The 14,783-nt window shown below is 51.7% G+C and overlaps 1 protein-coding gene across 2 annotated transcripts in view; it reads right to left on the bottom strand.

Annotated features, from left to right (window-relative positions):
- The window catches only part of Col5a1 (collagen type V alpha 1 chain), a 151,755-nt gene that overhangs the window by 69,611 nt on the left and 67,361 nt on the right, over positions 1-14,783 (bottom strand). For both annotated transcript variants that reach the window (XM_021182365.2, XM_021182371.2), the window contains exons 10-17: positions 9,657-9,698; positions 9,392-9,454; positions 7,508-7,582; positions 5,563-5,655; positions 3,630-3,686; positions 2,440-2,493; positions 2,101-2,154; positions 732-785 (exon numbers count right to left, since the gene is read on the bottom strand). In XM_021182365.2, coding sequence (XP_021038024.1) covers positions 732-785; positions 2,101-2,154; positions 2,440-2,493; positions 3,630-3,686; positions 5,563-5,655; positions 7,508-7,582; positions 9,392-9,454; positions 9,657-9,698 — 492 coding nt within the window. The remainder of the gene's footprint in view (positions 1-731; positions 786-2,100; positions 2,155-2,439; positions 2,494-3,629; positions 3,687-5,562; positions 5,656-7,507; positions 7,583-9,391; positions 9,455-9,656; positions 9,699-14,783) is intronic.

Here is a 14,783-nt window from a genome sequence, read left to right as displayed (position 1 = left end):
GGTACTGGGGGATTTTTATGACTTTGCAGTTAAGAGATCGTAAACTACTTGACAGAACAGTGGGATTCTTCCATCATCCACAGCCTTCCGTGTTTATTAACTTGGAGGTCACAGGAAGTGAGACTATGGAACCAGGGGACCCAGCACAGATGTACTGAACAGTGACAGTTCCTGGTGACTCCGGAACATGAGAGAGTCCATACGGGGTCACAGGAAGAGGGATGAACCCAGGATCCACAGTATCAGGGGGAAAAAACAGCTGCCACGTGTCTATTTGAGTCCTGTACCCCCTGCTCAAGCACAGACTGTGTCAACTCACTCCTACAAGGCCTTGAGTCCTCACTTTCCAAGGCAGGGTAGGAAAATTCATGTCCTCCACATGAGACATGTGGCATATACAGACTCATGAATTGGAGTCTCATGTAGACTTGAGATCACCTGGTCACCCAAGCACCAACAGTGTGGTCTGCTTACCTGCACACTCCCAAAGGGATCTCCCTGATCCACCCCACCACACTCACTGGCCACATGAACAGGGCACCTGACCCTTTAAGGAGACCGAATCTCACCCATGCAAGTCACCTGTCAATCTGTCATCTCAACACCCTAGAGGGGGGTCATCAAAGTGAGTGCTTACGCTCCCTGAAGGCACACTCATCAAACATGATAGTTATGCCATCAACATGATGTCAGGGATGATGGTGACTGTATGGGTGTGGGTGACAGCCTACCTTGGGGCCTGTTTGTCCAGGCATGCCTCTGGCTCCATCACTTCCAGCACGGCCCTGGAACAGAGGAGACAAGAGGTCCATAAGGAAGAAAAGGCAGCCTGCCACATCCTGTGGGAGCAGCTTCCCAGTAAACCAAGCAGAGAGAGGCCACCACAGAAAGCACTCCAACCAAGGGTGATTGTCCACTGTCATCAGGCTGGACTGGGGACCCAGATCCAACAGCCCCAAGGCCGTGACACACCACTGGCCGGCAGTGTAGTGTCTGTCTCACTGGGACTTGCCCCAGGAGCCTGATGTTGCCTGTCCTTCTAGGCTTGTGGAGGATGACGGGATTTGGGAGATCTGGTACAGGGAGCTTGCTCTTCTGGCTTGTGACATGCTGCAGACAACCATGGAGAAGCTCAGCTCTTTGCTACTACTGGGAAGAAAATTAAAGACTAGAGATGCATGGGAGAGATAAAGGCCTCTCTCAGTCCACCTTAGCAAGTATGAGACCAGAGGGTGTGTGTCCCACTCACACAACACAGTGACCTAAAGGCAGGGTCTGCACTGTGTGACCTGCTGGTCAGCCATCTTTATTCACTCTTACACTTGCTTCCCAGTTATGGAAAATGTTCAAGAGCAAACCCAGGGTACCCAGTTGATTGCCCTGAGACTGAAGGCCCCAAGCCTGGACCTTCAGAGTCTGCTATAAAGGCTACAGTCACTAGAGGGAGAGGAACTCCCTGCCAAACCCGATAGTGAGCAGCTATCGAGGCCCACCAGCCTCTTTGTTTCTGTCTCCTGATAGATGCCTGATCATGAGTTGGGGTTATTGCTCATGGGCTCATGGTCAGGCACACAGGCCGTGTGGACAGTGGCAGCTTTGGTCTCCACATGAAACACATAAGGTCTGTCTGTAGGAACAGGTTGGGTTAATTAAGACTTTTCTAGCCTTCCTGGTGTGTGGTCATCACTTTTTAAGAGGATGGCATCGTATAGCCACTGTGTGCATGAGATCCATCCAGCTGGATCCATCCAGAAAGACAGCGTTCTCGATAGGAAATCTCAAGAGGCTAGTGAGCTGAAGAAAGACCTGTGCAGAGCCGAGATAGTCATTTCTGGAGAGGAGGCACAAGGTGTCCCCAAAGATAAGGCCCACTAGCAACAATCAACAATGTGGATCCAGCTCCTGCTGTGACCTGTCTGGGACATGGCTTTAGGGACTGGAAAACCATCTCAGTCCTGGACACGCATTTATTCCTAAGCAATGGCTCAGACACAGCTTTGGAGGTGGACATGGGACCATGGGTCCTAAAGGGGACAGTCTACCTCAGATCTGGGCACGGATGCTGTCTCATACCACATGGTCTTAGCACCAAGCACTTACCCGTCTTCCAGGCTTCCCTGTTGGGCCGGGTGGGCCTTGCACACCTCGAGGACCCTGCCAGAGGACAAAGCATCAGGACATGTCCCTCTTCTAAGGAGGAAAATTCATCCCACGCATGTCAACCTAGCCTAAGGCTTGCTTTTCGAGTTGCTCACATGTGAGTATCTTGGGGGTATTCCCTTAGTGAGGGCTAGCAACAGACAACACAAAGAGCTTGTTCTATGCTATCAAGTAACAATTCTTCCTGCTTCTGTTGAAGAAGTATCAGCAATTGGGCCACCAGCAACAACCAGGAGTCACCTTCCTGCGAGCAGAGCAGAGGTAGGTTCACACACGTACCTGAGGTCCCATGTCTCCTGGCTCACCCTTCAAACCACCACTCCCAGGAGGACCCTAGGAAGACAGTGTCAAATCAGTGTGTACACCAACAAGTGACATGAGATGCTATGTGTGGAGCAGGCAGGGAGCCCGCATCACAAGGCTGGCCTGCCTACTGTGACAAAGGTAAGGAGGCAGAGACCTATGACCGCCAACGTCTCCTCCTGGTGCTTAGTAGAACTCCAGGAGATGAGGCTCACAGAGACCATGAAGTCTTAAGAGGTCTTTCTCCCCCAGGACAAGCTGGCTTATGATTTGTGACAGCCCCTAGCTTGGAACACAGTGCATAGCCTATGGGCCAGTTCAAGTTAAGACTGGTCTCACCTCCTGGGTGCAGGGTACTGAGGTCAGACCTGGGGTGGGAGGTAGCTTATGTCAAAGTCAGCCAGGGGCTCAATGGTATAGAAATCATGTGCCCTTAGGGCTGTGGATTTAGCTCAGTGATAGAGCATTTGCCTAGCAGCTCTAAGTTCTGGGTTCAGTCCTCAGCTCTGGAGGACAAGGAGGTGGCTATGTCCTTGTAGGGTCCTACTCCCAGTGCCCACAGCATGTATTTGACACGTGGATGACAGCTGAGGGTCCCTGAATCCATAGCATCCCTGCTTTGCTGTGGATCCCCAGAGGAGAGCTGAGCTGGGGCACCCAAGCCTGATAGGAAACCCCGTGCTTTCCCCAGCCCTGGGGTTACCTTTGACACTGGGACAGAACTGTAAGAAGACCCCCAAAAAGGACAGAGGCTGACTCCTCATGAGCTGAGAGCACAGTCAGCATAGGTCTAAGGGCTATTTTGGGGACATCTCCAGGCCTGTACTACAGCAGTCCCCCTATCGCTGTGTTCCCTGTGATAGAGAAAAGTGGGAGGAGCCTAGAGCTTGTCCTTCACAGGGAGAGTTTGGAGCTGGAATGCACAAGTGGGAAGGGAGCACCCCCATCTCCCCATCACACTCAAGCTGAGGGCTTCTTCCCAGGAATCCCCCAAAACTTCAGGTGACCTTGAACACAGCCATCCCCTCTGACACGTGCTCCCACAAAGGGAAAGAACAGCTCCAAGAGGCCACCTGTCTGAGCTGGTTCCCAGCTGGAAACAAAGGTTCTGGGCAGGACTATCCAGTGTGCTCCACCAACTGGCGCCAGCCCTGCCAATCACTCACCATGGGGCCAGGTCTCCCGGTGAGACCCATTGGGCCAGCTGGTCCCCTCAGTGCCAACTGTAAAGGAAAGAGGAGGAGATCAGAAAGACCATGGTTGGTCCTGTCCTGGTTTTCTGGCTCCTGTTCTTTAACACGTGGTCATGAGGAAAAGAAGCCTAGGACAGAAAAGACTAGACATTCACAGAGAAGGTCTCACTGACCCAATTCTGGGCTCTCAGCATCTCCACAGGGAAGTGGGGCACAGAGGTAGAAGTCAGTGCTACCTGCTGCCCCACTGTGGGCAGGGTCCCCAAAGCCTTCCCTTTTTTTTTTTTTTTTTTTCCTGTTGGAGAGTTGGACCATCCTGTACCAAATCTGGAATATAGTCTCCCTTCCTGGGCCAGGCTGAGGCCTATATTTTCCTTGTGGATTTTAGACTTCACTTCTGGAAGAGGCCCAAAGTACTCTCCAGTAGCAAGAGGGTTGTAGAGGAGCCTGTGGGCCCCGGGATCTCAGTCATGCACTGACCGTCCCCCTTGGTATGGCTCCTGCCAGCCATCATGCAGGCTCAACTTGTCTCCCAAAGAGCTGCTCTGCTACAGGATCACAACCCCCACCACAGAGCCATGTTAATTTTGGAAGATTATTTTGCATTTTAAATGATCTGGGAGTTCCGGAGAGGGCTCAGCTGGTAAATTGCTTGCCATGCAAACGTGAGAATCTGAGTCAGGATTCCCACTACACATGTAAAAAGCCAGATGTTTCAGCATCTGTCTCATCCCCAGTACTGGGAAGGCAAAAGCAGAGGGATTCCTGAAGGTCCCAGGCCGGCCAATCCAGCCAGCTGAACCAATTGAGCTCCAGGTTCTATGAGAGACTCTGTCTCAAAATAAAGCTAGAGACTGCTAAAGGAAAATATCCAACGTTGACCTCAGGTCGCCCCACACAGGCACACACATGTGTAAACATAACAACACACAATAATAAAAACATACTTTTTAAACTTATAAATAAAAATATACAAAATTTAAAATATTCCAAAAAATTAAAAATTAAAAAAAATCAGGACTGGAGAGATAGCTCAGGGGTTAAGAGCACATCTTCTAAAAGACCCACATGGTGGTTCACAACCATCACCATCTGATGCCCTCTCCTGGCCTCTGTGGGCACTAGGCACATACATGCAGGCAAAAAAACTCACTCACAGAAAGAAAAAAATACATCTTAAAAACAAAACAAAACAGACAAACCATAAAGCCTTTCTCCAGATTGGCTTCTATTAAAATGCACACAGATTAAGAGGCTGCCAGGCAGGCACAGGCCAGCAAAGCAAGTCTGTTCCATGGCATCCACACCATACTGAAACTGTCCTCCAATTACCCTAGCAGACTCTAGCCATTAATGTCTCCTCTGAGCCGTGCAGAGTAGTATCAAACATTTCCCAAACAAGGATTCTACGTTGGCTTTCTCCACACTTCCTGCCCATCCCATAGGAACTGGTGGCATCAGGCCAGTCATAGGCAACCAGCAATCTGGAGGTACATTCTCTAATGATGCCATTTGCAGATACGCTCACTGGGGAAACAGGGAACCCTTAACCCAGACCAAGTGACCCTGGACTCAGTGTGAGAGATCCTGGAGCCAGTGCAAGAGCCTTGGGAGGGTCCATGAAAGATTCTGGGCCCAGAGTGAAGGACCCTGGATCTGGGAACTCTCTCCTAGGATGTGGCCTTGCACTCAATCCCAACCCAAGCCCAGAGACCTCTTACCCCTAACTGTGGAGAGGATACCCCTGAAAGCTCTCTGTAAGTTCCCCCACATTCTCCAGCTGCACATGGAGGACCCAACCTTCCCTAGGTTCCTGACCAGGCGAACTGTAGGACAATCATTCACTCTGTGTAGCCACCACGACCAAGCTCTGTCACATGGGTCCCTAGGGGTCCACATTACATACCCTGGCTTGCTGGAGGATAGCCTGGGCCTGGGACTCCTGCGCAGAGACCATGGGGCCCTTAGAACCGGCATCGCCACCGCCTCCAAACCGGAACTGCAAGAACAAGGTGAAAAGTTACAAGAGGTGGTGCAGGGCACCCACTCTGACCCCAGGGCAAGGTGGGTCTCATGGGCCTTAAGTAAAGCAGAGACTCCCAATCGCAGAACCCCTGTACACACGACCCTAGTCTACATGCCACGGCCCCTCCTGTCAGCCTTCACCTTGGACACCTGAAACCTGTTCTGTGCCTACAAAGGACTTTGAACCCCCATTGCTTTGCACCCTGATGAACCACAGACCCTCACAACTGCAAAGAGTAGCCAAAGGCCAAAGAAACTGGGCTAGGTTGAAGGGACTTGCAGGGGACACCCTGGTTCCATGTTAGGTCTCCCTTAGTGCAACAGGCATCTTGGGGGTAAAGTGAAGTTGGTACTCTTGTTCTGAGACCTTAGGAAGAGGACATGAGTTCCAAATGTGACATTCTTTAGCATCTGCTCTTGGAGAGGGGAACCTGCCAACTTTCCATCCTCCTTCAGACCAGCTGTCCCAGGATCACTGTACTGAAAGGATAGTGCTGATAACACAGTCTTGGGGGCACAGTGCTGGGGGCACAGTGATGAGGACACAGTGATGAGGGCTCAGTGCTAGAACACAGTGCTGGAGGTACATTACTGGAGGCACAGTGCTAAGGACATGGTGTTGAGGGCACAGTCCAGAGGGTACAGTGCTAGGGCACAGTCCTGAGAACACAGTGCTGGGGAGCACAGTTCTGAGGACACAGTGCTAGAACATAGTGCTGGGGGCACAGTACTAGAGGCACAGTGCTAAGAACATGGTGCTGAGGACATAGTGCTGGGGGCACAGTCCTGAGGACACAGTGCTAGGTCACAGTGCTGAGGGCACAGTCCTGAGGATACAATGCTGAGGACATAGGGCTGGGGGGCACAGTGCTGAGGGCACAGTGCTGAGGGCACAGTGCTGAGGACACAGTGCCAGGGCACAGTGCTGAGGGCACAGTGCCAGGGCACAGTCCTGAGGATACAATGCTGATAACATAGTCCTGAGAGCACAGTGCTGAGGACACAGTGCTGAAGGCACAGTCCTGAGGACACAGTACTCAGGCACAGTGAGGGAGATGAAGGTGAAGGAAAATAGTTTAGATCAAGGTGGCTGAGGGTCTGGTCCAGCTCTACCTGGTTCTAACTCATTCACTTACCCAAGTTTGTTTGTTAGGCCTGACTTACCTAGAACCCTCCTCCTGAGGGCACCTCTACAAGGGCCCCAGTTGTTCTCCAGAGGATAAACAGGAGCCCAGGGCATATACCCTCCCTTCATGGTCTTCTGTAACCGCAGAGACCCCAGTGCCAGCAGCAGTGGCTGGGTACTGGCTACCAGGACATAGATGTCCAAGAAACTTCTGGGTTTGGTATCCTGGAGCCTGGCTAGCCTTCAGCACTCTCTGAGCTCCAAATCCTTCATGGCTGAATGACTAGCCAGAGGGACCATTCTCCTCTTGTCATGGACAGAGAGAATGTGAGCCTGGGCTTCATTCTTACTACTTAGGCTTAACTTCAGTGGAAAGCAGCATCTAGAAGGTTCTAGATGACATCTGACCACACAGATAGCTTCCAGTGAAGTCCCTGTTTCCCTCCCACCCACAATCACTGGTCGATTCTTTAGGGAGACAGGAGTCTAGCCATTGTCACAAAGAGCCTTGAGGTAAGTTTCTCTAGGAACCTCACCAAGAGAGTGGGATTTTTCTTTCTCCTCCTGGTACCAATGACAGACTGGATTACACGAACCTAGAGCAGCTGCAAACACCCCACCCAAACTCCATTCCTGGGACACCGCAGATCCTTCCAGGACCCACCCACTGAAACCCCTCACCCCGGCTAAAGATACTCACCGGCAGCATGAGCATGGTGCCTGGGGGGCCAGGCAAGCCATCGGCCCCAGGAAGACCTGGGCGCCCAGGGGGACCCTGCAGCCAGGGAGGAAAGAAAACTGGTCAGAAAGACAAAGGGACATAGCTGAGCAACAGTGTGAGAACGAGAGGTCAGAAAGCAGACTAGGCAAGCACAGAGCAACACGAGACTCCATAGCATGGAATGTTCTAGAAACACTGGAATGCTCTAGAAAGGAGCAACATGATAGGGGGCTGTGGAGATGGGGAGTGAGGGAGCTGAGTTAGATGTAAGAAATTCAGATAGGAAAGGCAGGCGATTGTGTCTAGTTACAGGGTGGAGGCTTGAGAAAGGCGGAAGCTGGCTCGTATCCTTCCATGTAGCCCCTGTAGTCTCCACCAGAGTGGGGACTGAGAACTGCAGCCCCAAGCTCTCCTGGCTGAATGAGGACGGTGTTTATTTCTCATCCAGTCCTCAGCTCTGCACATGCTCAGGGGCTGGAGGACAGGGTAGAGCACCCACTCGCTTGCTCAGACCCAGATGTAGACTAGAAGAGAAGGAAAGTCCACCCATGGGAGCACAGAGCCATCCAGAGCAACTTTAAGTATGTTCGGGAACAATTTTCAAGCCCTGGCTTACAGGGACAGAGGTCAGACCTCCTTACAAAGTGAACTCAGACCACCCCCCAAACTGAATCCAGCTAGCGGGGACACCCACCCTTACAACCTCCATGGATAGCGGCAAGTTTGGAGGTGGCCAGGCAAAATTGATTTTGCTTCACTGGTTTACAGAGCCATTGAGGGGATGTCCCAGCAGGGCACTTAGTTCCCCGAGCATCACAGGCATATGCTCCTCCTGCTGCCCGAGGGCTGGTCACCCTTACCTCCTGAATACTGTCACACTCTTTACTCATTGCCCAAACCACCATGCTATCCTAGCTGCTACCAGAAGGGGCCCTAGCCAGCAGAGCATGCTACAGGACACCCTACCATGTGACGACATCATAATCTGCCTTTTCATTTCATGCTTGAACACCTTGAAAACTGTGCTTGCTGGTCCAAGAATCAGGGACAAATGCCTGTCCTTACCACATGTATGTATGTCAGCATCTACAACTTGGCTGTCTGAATTTTTTTTTTTTTTTGAGACAGGGTTTCTCTGTATAGCCCTGGCTGTCCTGGAACTCACTCTGTAGACCAGGCTGGCCTCAAACTCAGAAATCCACCTGCCTCTGCCTCCCAAGTGCTGGGATTAAGGGCATGTGCCACCACTGCCCAGCCCAGCTGTCTGAGTTTTAATGGTGATATTCATTAGATGAGCCAGCAGAAAAGGAAGGGAGGGATTCAGAAACCCACAGGCTTCAGTGCACGAACCCATCACCAAGTATCAGAAGAAGCTCAAGGCCCCATGGCATGGCTTATATCCCAACCCAGAACAAACCTCCCCAGCCAGTGGCTTGATTGCTAATAAGAGGGGCTAGTGTGAAAACCAATGCTGGCTCCAGGTCAGGAGCTACTCTTGCAAAGCACAGAGGAAGCACCCAACCCAAGCTGTCACTTAAAATAACTCCCGGGGCCACTGATGTAATGTAGAGCCACTGCTGAGGGTTTAGGGCTGACTGCTGGCTGCCTCTGGACCCAGGTTGGTGATTAGGTTCCTGGCACACAGCCAGGTGCAGTCAAGTCCATAAAGATCTGAGGGGGTGACATGGGATGGCCCTGGGGGGAGGGGCAATTTGAGGAAGGAGTGGTTGTTCTTACTGTCATTTCTACATTGAATAACAACACAGGATCCAGAGCTGGGAGGGAAGACAGCCTACAGGCAGGAGGAAGAATACACAGACAACCCCCAGAGTCTATGGTCTTGGCACTGAACCGGTCTCTTACCCTTTCTCCAGGGTCACCCATTTGGCCAGTAGGACCTGTAGTTCCTGGAGGTCCTGGAAGACCCTGGAATTAAAATAAAGTCAAGGCAGAGTTTCAGACCTGGCCTCAGGGCAAAGACCTTCTCCTCTAGTGAGAGCAGACGCAGGGGCAGGGAAGTCCTTGCCCGGGTATCTGCAAAAGCGAGGAGCATCTAACTTTCTACCCAGGAGATCCCCTCCCCATAGTTCCTGCCACAAGTCAGAGGCTAATAAAACCAGGCACTCACAGCAGGGCCTTCGGGGCCAGGGGGCCCCTCGATCAGCATCCCCTGCAGAGAGAAAGAGAAAGGGGGCATCTGAGACCAGGAGCCCAACCCAGCTTCCAAACTGGGTAGACAACAGTCAGCCAAGAGGTCAGTCGGTCCTGCTAGGGCTCATGGGCAGTAGTCTATGCTGGGAGAGCACTCTGACTATCTTTGCAGAACTCCAGCCAGTGACCAGGGGCCCACGGGCGCCCCTCAAACACAACTTTGACAAAAACACCGCAATTTGCCGAAATGAGAGAACAGAGTCCAGACACAACTCCTGTGCTGCCTTTGCTGTCTGCCTGAAGAGTATCTGGAAGGGCAGAATGGACCCCGGGCCCAGGACCCCAGGTGGACTGATGAAAGCTAAGGAAAAAGCTAGGAAGGTCGAGGGTAGTCAGGACTCCTGCCTCAGCCAGCAGAACACGTTCAGTCCCTCCTCCTGCTCAGCACCCTGCTGACATCACCTGACCACAACTGTTCTCCCCATCATTCCTGGGCCCTTGGTCCATCCTGCCACTAGCCCTTGCTGTGCCCAACCACCTCCTCTTGTCTAATGGCTCTGTCTTGAAAAGAGGGCTTTTCTGTTCTGGAATCTGTATTTCTGGATGTCCTCTTTCAAAATATACTCCAAGATTTCTCTTGGTCTCCCTACCACTACCCACTCAGAACATTGAATTTCTGAGTTCCACGTATACCTTAGAAGAGAAGATCTGTGCTTGGAGCATGAGTAGAGGGGGGCAAAATCAACACAAGAGTCCTGTAGGGCTGGTACTCAAGAGTCTTTGGCAGGCTTTGGGTCGATAGCTGCAGGACCCTGTCGAGACACTTGCATGCTTGCAGGCTAGCCACGTGCAAGACAGGCATAGTGTCTCCCTATTCACTCTCGAGATTGCAGGAATAATGAGTGAGTGGCTGGAGGCCTTGGCCCTGGGCCAGGTCCCTTTCTAGTCTCCCAGCCAAAAGAAACTAGGAATGGCTATTCTCCTGGGATAATGGATACCTCAGATATGTCTTTGAAAGCCCACAACTCTCTTGTCAAACTTGGGCTTAGTCTTGACAAGTGAAAAAAGACCTATTTAAGCATAGGTGTGAGGCCCTGGCAGGATGGTCAACCATAGCCAAGGAGTGGGGGTGAGGTGAGGTGCAACTGACCAGGGGCTGAAAAGTGCCACACACACACACAAGCCTTATCCACACTGCCTATGAGGTCCTCTGGTCTCTGGGAAGCCGTACACCATGTTTACACAGATGCGCCGAGGAGAAATATTTGTGCGTTCGATGTACACGGAGAACTCATCCAAGCTGCTCATCTCCCACTTCCCATTTCCTCTGACAGGCAGCTGGGAAGACTCAGGAGTGGGGAAGGGAGATTAAGGGGAACACTGCAGGGCCCAGGAGACAGCAGCTGTCTTTCCAGATACACATACTGTTGTTTTGCAGAGCGGGGGCAGCATTGCTGGATCTCACAGGAGGTCAGTCCTGGATCACCCAGGTCAGATTAAAAAGGATAGAGGAAGCAGCCCGGTCCCATGGCCTTCTGAGGCACGCTATCTCTACCCTGTACCTCACCAACCCACCTACCACGGAATGCACTGGGGCTCGCAACTACAGGAAATGGTCTCTGTGGCTTACAGGGCTGTAGTCAATGGTTGCCTGTCAGGAGTAAACTCAGCTACCCTCACTAACTCCCAACACAGCCACGTACATGCTACCCACGCTCACACAAAAAAAAAGGCTGTGGCACTGGGTGGCAGGCTCAGCTATTCACTGTATGTAGTTCAGAAATGTCAAAGCATCCTGCCTAAGGGCTGCAGAGATGGCTCAGTCAATAAAGTGTGTGAGCATGAGTCTAGATCCCTAGTATCCAAAATATATACATACATACATACATACAATCCAAAAGCCAGGCATGGTGGTGTGCACCTGTACCAGAGACTGGTGGAGCCCTGGAGCTCACTAGCCCAGCAGTCTAGTCAACTGCTGAGCTCATCACAACCATTGTAATTCTTGGGGAGCCCTCTTCAGGATGCTGAGGGCACCTGCACACACACAGCAGACACTTATGACATACTAATCTTCTTTAATCTTTAGGAAATAAAGTGGAGAGCAATTGAGAAAGTCAACTGGTATCTACCTCTGGCATCTGTATATATGTACATACATCCACAGGTATGCTCTGCACATACCCATACCAAAAAGCATGTGTGTGCACACACATGAGCACACACACACACACACACACACACTAAAATGAAAAGCCGTTTTGTTACTTTAAGTACATATGGTTAAACAAAAATTCAGAAACAGAAGACCTCAGGCTTGACCAAACTTCATTCTGTAGCCTAGACTATCCCAGAGCTCAGATCCTCCTGCCTCAACCTTCCTGGTATCATAGGTATGGACTGTCATTTGCAGTTCCCATCCTTAACAGTGGTCCATTCATCTGCTAAGCAGAAGTAAAAGCAATGTCAGAGTCGGGCTGGGCCCGCACAGCAGGCATTGCCTAGCATACCCAAAGCCACGGGTTTGAACTTCAGCACTGTCGTTACTGGGTATGGTCTACAATCCCAGGACTCAGAAAAGGAAGGAAGAAGCAGGAGTTCAAAGTCATCCTCAAGTGCATAGCAAGGCCAGCCTGGGATACTTGAAACATTGTCTCAGAAAAAGACAAAGCAGGAACGGCTTGAGGTCCAACAGGTAAGAGGTGTCCAATCAGGACTTAGTGGTCCCTGACCCAGTGTGGGCTGATGCCAAGGGCATTGCTGGATCTTCCCCATCTCAGCCAAGCCAGATCTGTCCTTTTGAGAAACCCCTTGTCTTGCTGACAAATGAGAGGAGCTGAACCTCAGTGGAAAAGGCCTGCCAGGTCCTTCTGGATGCAGGGATGCACTGACCCTGTGCCCAGGAGTTGGCATAAACCTATTCTGTGGGACAGATGTAGGGGATGGGATATCAGCCACCCCGACACAGGGCAGGGTATGCACCACCAGTCCCCAGGGCCTCCATCTGTTTATGTATGACTAAGACTGTGAAGACATCTGGCGATTCTCCGGGTTGACAATTCCAAATGTTTACATTTCTCTCCATGGGGACTCACCAAAGGCCCTGTGGACACTCTGAGGAAGCTGGGAAGAAGCAAGCATCAGGAGGGGGTGGGGCCCTTCTGTAACTGCCTCCAGATGGCTGGTGCTGTTCCCAGAGAAGAGGAACTAGACCATGTAGATAGAGATGGTGTCCGGCAGGCCACCTCTACATTCTCAGTGCTGTCTCTGGCTCACCTTCACCCACAGCCTTCTTCAGGGAAGCCCTCTAGTGGAACTCTCTGCATGCCCCTCTTTCCTCCCAGAACTGGGGTGCCAACTCCACACACAATAAGCTTAAGTAAGCCTTATTCAAAGGTGTGACCCAACCACTTCTGAAACTGGGGACCACCCTTGAAGCCCACAGAGCCTCAGATGCCTGCCTTCTCTGGAAAGTCATTGACTTGGGAAAGACGCCCCTTTTAGTGAGGCATCAGGGAGCCCATTAATGGGCTGCAAGTGATGGCCAAGTCCACCTGGGGCCAAGCCCAGTTTATGTGGTGCTCTAAGAAGGCCCAGCATAGCAGGGGGGCATCTGTGCTACAGCCTTCCTCTGGTGTGGAAGAGAAAAAGCCTCAGACATGTTCCAGGGGATAAGTCTCTAGTCCCTTAGGATGCTCCTCTTCAGGAATTTCCTTCTCCCATGAGCATGAACTTCAGTTGAAATTTCTCATGAGGTTGAGCAAAAAGCCCCATGTTGGGCTAACCTTATGCTCTGCACCCTTTGCTGTGTGCAATCCATGCACTGATTTGGGCACTGATCCTACAGCCTCAGGTAAGGATCTTTTCTCTGGACCCACAGAGAGATCTAGGAAGGGATCTAGGAAGAGCCTTTGTGTCCTCAGGCTCACTGCCAGGGGGAGCCAGGGGCATAAGTAGCAGGCAGAGCCCTTGGAACCAGAAAGAGGCTTCCATCCAAGGCTCCCCTTGGCCAGGAGAAGCCAAGCCAGGGAGCTTGCCCTGGCTCACTGGCCTACTAAGTACTGCCAAGCAAGGCTCTTTCCCTGCAAGAGGGTGGGGGCCCCATGAGGCTGCTTCTCTCTCCTAGGAAGTCCCAAGGTCACATTATAAACTCAGTCCCAGGAGCTGATCCTGGCAGTGTCCCAGAAGCTGATCCTGGCAGTGGAGCTGACAGCTGTTCAGCCTGGCAACGGCCATGATGTAGGACAAGTGCTTCCTCCCTTGTGTACTCACAGGATGCTAGGATGGACGACCTCAGTGGCCGGCTCCTCCAGGCAAAGCCAGGTCTGAGTCCACATTCCCAGGTCCACCAAACCCAGCTAGCCAATCACACAGCTTTCTGTTGTCTGGGGCCAAGACCCTGACCTCAACAGTTCTGAGACCCAAGCAGGCCACAGCACCTAGCTGGTCCAGAATGCCCTATCCAAGGCAGACTCTCACAAAACTCTGACCCAGGAGGGCCATGGATTGCACACAATCACATTCTCTACAGACCCAGGTGCTAGCTTACCCAGGATTCCACTGTCTAATAACATGGGGCTTTACGCAAAGGGGAATCCTACCTCAACACTGCTTACATTCCCTTGGCATGGCTTCAGATCTTTCCTGTTGCAGCAAACAGGCTCAAGTGGAGGCATAAAGGCACAGAGAGGTGAAGGCCCTAACAAACTGCCCCCTGCCTGCTACCTACACTAGAAATTTCCCACCCAGCCCTTGGCTTAGCCTTCCACTCATGGTCTGTGTCCCTTCTCTTGAGGAAATCTCTGCAGAGGTGCTCTGGCCTCTGCCTTCTCTACAAGGACAAATACGTGTGATCTATCACCTTTACTAAACTCTAGAATATTCCATGACTCCCCAGAGCCTCTCCCAAGAATCTGTGATACAGAGGATGTAGATTACATGGGCGTGGCTTCTTGCATGGCTTGGTAGGCAGACAGTGGGACCCACAATCTGTCCACACCCTACAGATCATCATGAGCTTGTTAGAGGACACCACAGTGCTCTCTCTCTCTCTCTCCCTCTCTCTCTCTCTCTCTCTCTCTCTCTCTCTCTCTCTCTCTCTCTC

This window comes from Mus caroli, chromosome 2, assembly GCF_900094665.2.
Source record: "Mus caroli chromosome 2, CAROLI_EIJ_v1.1, whole genome shotgun sequence".
Taxonomy (NCBI): Eukaryota; Metazoa; Chordata; class Mammalia; order Rodentia; family Muridae; genus Mus; species Mus caroli.
Note: the sequence above shows the minus strand (reverse complement) of the source record. Positions and strands in the feature narration are given on the sequence as shown.